Source organism: Xiphophorus couchianus, chromosome 6, assembly GCF_001444195.1.
Source record: "Xiphophorus couchianus chromosome 6, X_couchianus-1.0, whole genome shotgun sequence".
NCBI classification, from domain to species: Eukaryota; Metazoa; Chordata; class Actinopteri; order Cyprinodontiformes; family Poeciliidae; genus Xiphophorus; species Xiphophorus couchianus.
Genome location: NC_040233.1, coordinates 19,329,574 through 19,340,007, shown reverse-complemented (window position 1 = coordinate 19,340,007; position 10,434 = coordinate 19,329,574). Strand labels below are relative to the sequence as shown.

The 10,434-nt window shown below is 33.2% G+C and overlaps 2 protein-coding genes across 2 annotated transcripts; both read left to right on the top strand.

Annotated features, from left to right (window-relative positions):
• Window positions 1-360: 360 nt before the first annotated feature.
• Window positions 361-3,088, top strand: LOC114147228 (chemokine XC receptor 1-like). The gene is made up of 2 exons (XM_028021834.1): window positions 361-395; window positions 1,186-3,088. Exon 2 carries the CDS (start codon window positions 1,208-1,210, stop codon window positions 2,285-2,287), a length of 1,080 nt encoding a protein of 359 aa, XP_027877635.1. The 5' UTR covers window positions 361-395; window positions 1,186-1,207; the 3' UTR covers window positions 2,288-3,088.
• A 1,239-nt stretch (window positions 3,089-4,327) lies between these two features.
• On the top strand, window positions 4,328-6,978 carry LOC114146037 (chemokine XC receptor 1-like). Its single transcript, XM_028019771.1, has 4 exons — window positions 4,328-4,463; window positions 4,834-4,929; window positions 5,718-5,743; window positions 5,871-6,978. The coding sequence occupies exon 4, from the start codon at window positions 5,881-5,883 to the stop codon at window positions 6,841-6,843; it is 963 nt and encodes a 320-aa protein (XP_027875572.1). The 5' UTR covers window positions 4,328-4,463; window positions 4,834-4,929; window positions 5,718-5,743; window positions 5,871-5,880; the 3' UTR covers window positions 6,844-6,978.
• The last annotated feature ends 3,456 nt before the right edge of the window (window positions 6,979-10,434 follow it).

The following is a 10,434-nucleotide window of genomic DNA, read 5'->3' as shown; positions in this document are numbered from 1 at the left end:
CTACGGAAGCCCGAAAAACTAATTTAAACAAAATATATTATTATTGCTACTATTCTTCCAACAACAAAACAATAATAATAATAATAATAATAATAATAATAGGTTTTTATAGCCTGATGAAAAACAGCATATATCCCTGCTTTTTCATCAGGGCTTTATTAAAAATATCTATATCTCAGTAAAATACACAACAGGTCTGGAAACTACAAACTAACTACTGGAAGTCATTCACAACTGAACACTGTTTTTATTTTTTCTATTCTGAAATGATGGCCAAACAGGTTACAACATACAGGTTGTTGTTTCTGTTCCTCTATGATTTCTACTTAAGGTGAGACCTACTGCCCAGTTCTTCACCGCTTTTGGTCTCAACCATCCTTTGCATCATTGTGCAGGTGCAGTATGTATCTTTATATTATTCATGTTTTTTTTCCTTTCTATATATTTGTAAGATTTAGGGTTACATTTTTATGCATTTTAATTGCAATACTTTAGGTGTCAGCAAATGAAATTCAAGTTATCCTTAAAATTTTGAAAAATGAAAGACTTGATTTTTATCCACTGCATTACTTTTCCATATAAATAAAATGTATTCAGCCAAATATGTTAAATAGGTAAACTATGTTTTAGCTGTAAAACAGTTCTTGGTTCTGACTTGTGTAACTACCTAACTCATGAGATATGACAGTAGCCAGTTTAATTTTCACACTTCCACCCAAATACTGAGCAAAACTACATAAAGTCAATATTATAGATAAATACATGATAATATTGTGCTTTTCTACACACAGCCATTTACAAATCCCTATTGTTTAAGTTTACATGATACCTAATTTCTACTTGCTGTCAGGGCTTGAAATGAGAGTCAAATTCCTTGTTTGTGTTTCGCAATGATTATAATCTCAAAGCAAAAAGAGACTAAAAGGATAAGATAAAAACATTAGCCTCTCTCTGATTTGTTTACTCCAACATAGACAACAGTCCAGAAAGAAACATCCAGGTCTCATCTCTACAGTGAAGAAGCATAGTCAAGTTCTTACTTAGTATACAGGACAGATTCAGACATTAGCGAGAGAAAGAAAGTTACACATACATAGAAACAAGCAAGCAAATGAAAAAGATAACTGTACAAATTAAAAGGAAAATCTAATTTTAATTATCTAACAAAGATTTTTGTGCATTTAGACTCCTTACCTGCTGGAGGAAGATGGCCTCATATGAATACTTCATGGAGCACAAAACTGAAAGCCCTTTTGATTATTTCACTGGTGATTATGAGGATCAAAAATGCAACCAGGCAAATGTGATTGAATTTGGAGCCACTTTGACTGTGTCTTTTTTCTCTTTCGTGATATTATTCAGTCTTTTTGGCAACATTCTTGTTCTTGTAATTCTGTTCAAGTACGAGAATGTCAAATCCATCACCAATACACTTATCCTGAACTTGGCTGTGTCAGATCTCTTCTTCACTTTAGGGCTGCCCTTTTGGGCTTACTACTACATGTATGGATGGACATTTGGAGAGCCTGCATGCCAAGTCGTCAACTTCATTTTCTATGTTGGCTTCTACAGCAGTGGTTTCTTCCTCATCCTGATGACAATTCACCGCTATATAGCCGTCATAAATCCTCTGTCTAGCATTGTATCCACTACAGGCCCTTCTGTGATTTTAACAAGTTTCATCGTTTGGGTTGCTAGTATTTTGGCAGCCAGTCCTGTCTTCATCTACATCAAAGTAAAAGATGATGACAGCTCAAGTCAAACATTCAAGAAATATTGTGGATATGAGGACTCCTATTCTTCAAAGTTGGGAATCTATGAACAAATTGCTCTCTTTGTCCTAACAGCATTTGTGTTCGTGTTTTGCTATTCTCAGATCATGTACAGGTTGCTGCATCCGACTGCCCAAAGAAGAAGAAACAAAACTGTCAAACTCATTTTCGTTCTTATGGTTGTCTTCTTCTTGGGGTGGGGACCTTATAATGTCATAATTTTTCTAAGGTCATTGGCTTATGGGAACCCACCAACTGCATCTCATGATTTTGAAATAAAAGTAGCTTGTGAAAAACACATAAACATGGAATATGCCTTCTACATCACCCGACTCCTTGCCTTTTCGCATTGCTGCCTCAACCCTGTGTTTTACGTGTTTGCAGGAGTTAAATTCAAAACACATTTAAAAAAACTCCTGCAGAACTTCGGTCACAGGAACAACAGCTTCTCCCACAGAGTGAGCAGGATCACAATCACGTCTTTAACCAGCAACGAATTATCCACATATCCATAAAAATATACTAATTTATGGATTAATATTAGAAAGCATGAAACCTCCATTTAAATTCAAATCAAATTTAAGTAACCTTTTTTTATATTTTGCAGTTCCTACATAGAGGGAAAATACAATATTTGATTTGAAATTTCAGACATAGTGGAAACTGTTTGTGCCTCTAAGATCTAACAACTGGACTTTTTTATTACTGAAGACTCCTCAATATGTAAATGATCCTAGCTATCAGAAGCTAAACTTCAATACTTTTAATGAGTCTTTGACCAATCAGTTCATACTAAATATTTGTAAATGCACTGCTAATTTGACAGGAAAACAACTTATTTGTCTACTTGTACTGTACCATGTGATAGAAAAGGCTTGGAAGGGAACATGTGTGGCAAAAATAAAATGGGTTTTTGACTTCTTTTTTTTTCCATCAGTCTTTGTTTGGTGATTATTTGTTAGTATTAAATCAAGCTATTAACTACTTGATGATGTTCTTAGATGGATGAAAAGTTGTTGTAATGTAAATAAGCAATGATAGTTTCATGTACCTGTAAACTGCTTTGTTTGAGTTTTTTCATAGTACACTTGTACCATACATTTAGACCATTTTGTTCATTCTGTGATGTAAACTGATTTTGCCTTAACTGTACAAACTTGTATAAACTGACAGAAACAAGGAAGTTGAACAAGAATGAAGCTGAATCAGAAGATCCTGTCAACTTGCTATGAAATTCCCATAAACACATGTATACTTTCTAATTTTTGTATTACTGATCTCTTTTTGAAGTTCAAATTAAATACAACTGTTGGTAATCTTGCCTCCTGCAACTCATTTATGTTTGTATTCTACACAAGCAGATATTATGATGACTGTTTCAACATTTAATAGAATCTTTATAACGTAAACTTAGTATTAAGCAGAGCAATAACAGAATTATATGAATTATATTATATGAATCTTATTATATTAGGTCATTGATCAATTTACTTTAAATAAACACCAAGGAAGATGTTTCCTGATAGATACACCATTCCACTAGACACCAAGTCAAAAAGGGACTTTTTGGTATCTACCAGACCAGATCAGCTGCTTATTCAGTGGCTCTCAAAAGTGAACACCTGTTAAAATCCCCCAAATTTTGATATGAAAAATGAGACAAATAAGTAATTTTAAAAAATTTGCACTTGTCAAATTATAATAAATGACATTTATTCAGCAAAATTCAACTTAAAAATAGGCAGTACGTAGGGAAGAAAGTAGAAAACCACCATAAAGGTGTTATAGCCAGGTGGACAAGTCAAAAACCAGTCTTGTTCAAACCGTGGTACCTGGACCACTGGGCGCCACCTAGTGGTCTTTACGGTACTCCACGTAAACGATCGTTATTTCTTGTGACGTCAGCTCAAAGTGAGACGCATTCATTCACAGTTAATCAAAGAATTGTGTTTCAAAATAATAATGGATAAGTGACTTAAAACCGAGTCACTCAAAAGAAAAACTGAAGATATCTGTGGAAAAAAAACACCAGGACAATTTATATGACCGGAGGACGCTAAGTCATACCTGTTGAGATGTGTTGTTCACTAGTGATTCGATTCTTTTTGAACGGCTCTTTGCTAGTTTCAGTTAGTGAGAACTGTTCTTGGTTTCGTTTTTTTGACGATTTTGCTTGCTTATTATGCTCTACTCGCACGTTAATATGTATTGTTGTTTTTATTTATTATTTAATTGAAAATGTTTAAATTCAATTAATTAAATACAATACATAAATAAATGGATGCCGCAGAAGAGGATTTTTGTTTCTTTAAAAGCAATTATTTTTCTTTTATTGTGCTTCTATATAAATGGGTCTGAATGTTATTAATGAACACAGCACAACACTTTGATTTCTTTGTGTTTGACATAATTGGAAAGCATAGAATCCACACTTTTAGAATCTTTAAATAGCTGAAAAGGGCCCGACTTGACATGTTCACGAAAAAAAGTGTTAAGAGCCTAATATTTTAACAATATTATGTATGAGTTTATATACATTTCTTCATTTATTCTTTTAATTTGTATTGTTTAGTCCAGCAGTTGTTTCTCCTGACATTTATTGGTGTATCACTGCTCTTGAAGGTCGATGGTTACCATAGCAACCAATAACCGATCACTCGTCACCTTCTTCCGTCGCCGTCGGTAATTGCGGTATGTATTAGGATCAGCTCTGTGTTTTCTTTACAAGTATTCGATTTTAACAAATATTTTACACAAATTAAATCATATACAGTGTTTCATGAGTACTTTTGCTATGTTCTTATACACGCTTTTAACTCTTACCATTATGCGTGTTAGCTATGTTTAATTTTATTTTAGAACTGTTAACTGCTACTATAACTGCTGTTAACTGCTGTCAAGCCCTGCCACATGTTGTAATATGTTGTGTTATTGCTGGAGCAATTTCAATTAGGTGGCCGGGGGTGTTTGCTAAATAGCTTTAGTGTTCCTCAGCCTGAAAAGGTTTCGGAAACACTACTTAATTTTTTTTTTTTTTTTTTTCTTTTTGTTTTGTTTGCAGCACCTTTGGATTCATTTTCAGCCACAGTGATGTTGCGTTGACTGTTTAAGCTGCCACGTCGGATAGTCGGACTGAAGATGGCAGCACCTGTCTGAGGTAATGTCAGCATGAAGAGATGTCTAATTTCTTTCTCTTGTCAAAACTGGCTTAAAAACAAAATATATTTTTGGAGAGATTTCTAGATAAACTCAAAACCTAGAGGGCAGCGTTTGACACTTTAAGAAATGTTGGATTTTTGCCATCAAAGTTCTTCAGACAATAATCAGACAAAAACCCCTGAAGTCTGACTCGCCTGATAAAAAATGAACTATGAAAAGAAAAGAACCCCACTTCTTCCATGAATGTATGAACATATAAACACAGGTAAAAAAAAAAAAAAAGGTGCAGCACAATGGCTTCCTTTAAATTACCTCTTATAGATAGTTAAATGCTGCATTTTAACATCTGTTTAATGATTCAAGGTTAAAGATTATTGTCACTGTAATAATGTCAGACAAAATTCATGTTGGTACCCTAAAGGAAATCAAGATTAAAATAATATAGAAACAAAACCAAGCAACACATTATTAAGCAGCAAATAAAATATCATAGAAACAATGGTTAATTAAAATAAAAATGTGTACAAATTATAGTGCAAAGTAGCAAATAATGCAGCAAATAAAGGGCAATCTTTAACTATTAATTTGGTTTGTACAGCAAATTGTATGGCTGAAAAAAAGTCTCAAGGGTAAGAAAATCTGTATTTTTGAATGGAAAAGGTAGTCATTTGTTTTAGTTTTGAAAAATCATTAGTAGTCAGAATTGGTCAACAATAACATCTGACTTAATTTGAAGCAGAAAAGGGAAGTTTTTGTTCTCATTTTTGCTTTTTCTTTGACTTGCAGATGAGAATTGGCAGTGTCTGTCTGTGGTAAGTTTTTTTTTAAAGTTTTTTTGTAACTGATCTGGAATTAGGTGCTATAAAAATGAATGAATGAAATTATACTTTGTCTTTATTAGAAATCTCAAAGTCCTAAACTTGTGCTCATATTCCTTAGATAATCAGCAATGGACAACAGCACAGATGTAGATGAGGACGTCTTACATTTCATCATCCAAAATATGACTTGTCCGGCTTTTGACTTTTCAACCATTAATGGAGCCGTGTTCATCACAATCTTCATCATCAGCGTCATCAGCAATGTCCTCCTCTTATGTATTCTGTTTACTTTTGAAAAACATAATCTTTTCACATATATTTTCATCATAAACCTTGCTTGTTCTGATTTGATCTTTGCTGCCTCAGTCCCCTTCTTTGCTGTCTACCACATTCATCACTGGATCTTTGGGGACTTTTTGTGCAAATTCATCATTTGGGTGCACTTCTCTGGTCTCTACAGTAGCATCTTTGTACTAACAGCAATGACTGTGGATCGTTTTTGTACCGTGGTGCTGAATAACTGGCCAAACAACACTCAGAGGAAGAAACGGTATACCATCGGCGCCTGTGTGGTTGCCTGGCTGAGCAGTATTGGTCCATCTTTGTATGATGCTTCCAATATGGAGGTGTCTGATGATTACTACTGTGAAGCTGCTTTTTCTGATGAACTTGGATATTATTTCCAAATTGCTTTGCTGATTTTGATCCCAATTGCCATTATTATTTTCTGCAATTGTGCCATTATATATACTATTTTACGAGCCGCACACAGGACAAGGCACAAAGCTCTAAGTATAGTTTTTTGTATCGTTGTAGCTTACATCATCTGCTGGGGACCCTACAATATTGTACTTCTCATTCAGTCCAAAACCTGTGAAGAACTGCAGCGGATGAATATTGTCTACAATATCTGTCGAATGCTTGCCTATTCCCACTGTTGGATAAACCCTCTTCTGTGTATGCTCACACAAAAGTTACGAAATCACCTGCTTTATATTTTGCGCTACAAAGTTGCTAGGACTGAAAGAAAGAGAGCCAGTGGCCAGGCTTATATTCAGAATGCCAGTGAATCTCACAGTTCAGGTCTTTAAGCAACATTGCTGAAATTCAAGAGTATTTGTTATAGTACATGGATACAGAATCTAGTATAGTTTGGATATTGTTCCAAATAGATTGGCATGAGATGGCTTACCACACTGAAATAGTTGGAAGTAGCCTATTTGAAAAAAAAAAAGAAAAAAAAAAGGGTTTTGGCACCAAAACTGTTTTGTCATGTGGGTGCTGGGAACAAATGGATCAGAAAATTCAGTTTAGCAAAATATCTGTTTTAGTGTGAAGATGATCTTAGTCAGCTTTTTCAGCCTGTTATTTTTCTTTTTATTTCTTTTTCTTATTTTGTTTGACAAATGATGAGGAATACATACATAAAAGTGAATGATAAAACGGGACAAAAAGAACTGTTAGCAACAAGAATTGCTGATTAGGCAATACCAAGAAGAGCTCTATAAAGAAAGAAAGATAAATTAGTCATTTATTTGAAAGGTTTTATATTTTTTAAATGTATAAATTGATTTTCTCCTTTGTTTTTGATGGATTTTTGGTAATTTGAAACAACTGCTAAATGAACTATGTACTATGTATTATGCTGAATTGCTATTTCTGCTTTGGTGTAGTTTTGTTTATTTTGTACCTGTTAGGGTTTTTGGAGTTCTTTTGTGTGTGTTTTGCTTGAGCAAATAAAACATTTCAGCTTGAAAAAACCCCCATATTATTATGCTTCTCTTTGTATTTTTCTTTAATAAGTGGAAATTTGTTCACCTACAACTGTCTGTAGTGACCCCAGAAAGGTGGTTAGATGAAAACTCAGAATTTGAGGTCATAAATAATTAAACTCCTGACATTTAATAACGGTTACATCTTTAATCCTTTAATCATGATATTGATATGTCTCTAATGCAGATAGCGTACCGCTTTTCTATGTAGAAATAGATGCTAAAAGGTAAAGGTAATTTTATTCATATAGCATATTTTCAGCAACAAGGCAATACAAAGTGCTTTACAGGATTTAAAGGGAAATACAAACAAAATAACAAATCAAAAGAAAGAGCAAAAAAAGAAAAAGCCAATAATGTTGATCCAAAGTAAATAAACTAGACAATCTTATTCAGGGTTGCTAGTTAAGTATAAGTAAGTATCCTCTGGTCTAATTCCTTTTCTGGTTTGGAAGAACAAGAGTTTAAAAAGTAGTTCCTAGGATAGTTTTTCTGGGTTCTAGAAAAACCCTGGGTTCTAGAGTTAGCGTTGGTCTTTTTATTCCAGTTAAATAATTAGGAAATGTACCTTAGTGTAACTTATACAAAAAAATAATCCTTGATTATATGTAAACAATTTGATTGATGATAAATTCATCTTCTTTAATAAGTAAATTAAGGTAATAAAGTAGATTGTGTCTTACAAAATCTAAGAAAGAAAGTAAGAAAAAAGGGGGGTGAAAGAAAGAAAAACTGCTTATTAATTAGCATCATATTTATTTTTCATTGAATATGACATATTATATCAGATTTTTTTTTTAACTTTCATTTTTGTTTAGTTCTTACTTCCCTTTCTAAGCAGTTTTCACTTCCCTGTCTAAACAAAATCTTCTAGCACGTTGTGAAAGGCTGAATCTTTTAAAAAATGCTGAGGTACACTCTTTTTTTGTCCCTCATGAAATAAAGTCTAAGTCCAAGACTGAGAAAATAATGTATACATGACACACATAATGCAATCAGAATCAAAACATCACTAGCTGGAGTGCGTCATACCGCTAAGCTAATGTGGCCGATATCACCTGCATTCGTCTCTGAAATGACATTGTGAGACTTTTATGAAACAGAGAGTTCATCAAAGTTGTAATGATTCAAGAAAATGTAATCCAGTTATTTTTTGAATAATTGGAAATTATATAAGTCGAATGTTTCACTTGAATTTGAAGTAATGTGACAATGGTTTTGTGCTTTACCAAGAACATAGTTTAAGATATGTTACAGTTTATGACATTAGAAACCTTGTTAAGATTTTTTTCTCTTCAGCTTTTTGTTCTGAGATTATTGTTTTGTTTTAGAGATGTAGGCTTCAAGAATAAAATTACATTTATTTAGTGTATTTGGAGTATTTTTGACCTTTTATGCATTTTCACTAATTCATCACTAAATTTGAATGTATTTTGAATTGTAGGTTGAGCAGTACAGCAAAAAAAAAAAAAAAAAATCCCTCTGACCTGTTGTTTTTATTTCCTCATTAGATCATTTGTGGGGTTTTTTCATGACCACAAAATCAGCAATAGACACCAACAGTGATTTTTTTACTTCTTCCAGAATGACAGCAATAGTGACATGGAAGAACCTTCTCATAAATGGGAAGACTTCAGTGCGCTTTTGTATGTAAGAACGTCATCATTCTTGTAAGCATGCCTGAAAACTCCTTCCTCTCGAGGTTTCTCCTGAGGAACAAGACGTAGAAGACAATGTCTGACATCTTCCTTCTGCAGCTTACAGTTTCTAACCAATTCATGGCAATTCTTAACTTTTCTGTGTGCAGTGCACTCCATGGATGGATCTTTGACAAGTGGTCCTGTGGAGTCATCTCAGGATTTTGATTACTCTCAGTACAAAGTCTCTCAATCCTCACTGTCGTAACCTTCCACAGTAATGTCACAGTGATGAAACGACCAACCCTCAAGCTAAGTTAGGATACTTATTTCCGGTATCATGATGTGGCTGTTGTACCTTTTTTAACAAACAGGGAAGCAGAAAAGAAGAAGCATCAAACTTAAGTTTGAAATGTTTCACAAGGTTGTTTTATAAGAAAGAGGAAATCTGGATTTTAAGATAAATAACACATTTCAAATTAAGGATGTCCAGAAATCCAAGCCTGAAACAAAAAAAAAGCAAAGCCATGGCCCTGTGGTTTAGAGCTAATGATTCACTACATGTATTATTAGTTTGGTTGATTGTTTAGACTTGCTTTATTTTAGTTTAGTTTATGTAGTGATAATAGTACCTTATTATAAGAAGCAATATTTCTTCCTTCTTTAAACATAGTACAGTACAGTAGCTTTTCTATATTTACTTTCTGAAAACTTTTCTGTAAAAATAAAAGAAAGCTCCTTTGTCTTGTAAGTCTGCAATTGGAAAAAAACTAATACAAAAAGTTCAAATAATGAATTAGATGAGATTAATTTTACTCAAACGAGATGAGACTTAACTGATTTTAATTACCAGACTGTTGCAAAGTGTTGTGCAAATAAAACTTTATCTGTTGATTGGTTGAATTGTTGAGTCATTGAGATTCAAAAGTCATTTAATATGACACTGATTATTACAACGGATAGATAAAAGGGGAGATGATTGATTGGTCAATGATTAGTTGCACGAAATGTGTTAGATTTATAATTTGTTTTAGTTTAACTTGTGCCATCCTTATTTTCATTTGGTATGTTTAAGCATCTTAATAGAGGTAAATCTGAGGGTTAAAACATGAGAAGTTAACTACAAGTAAAAAAGAATGTGATCAAAGCAATCTTTAAATACCTATTAATTAGGATTTTATAACAAGTTGTATGAGAGAAACATGACTCCAGGGTGAAAAATATATATTTTCAAACAGAAAAAGTGAGATCTTTTACCATTTATTTTTGTTCT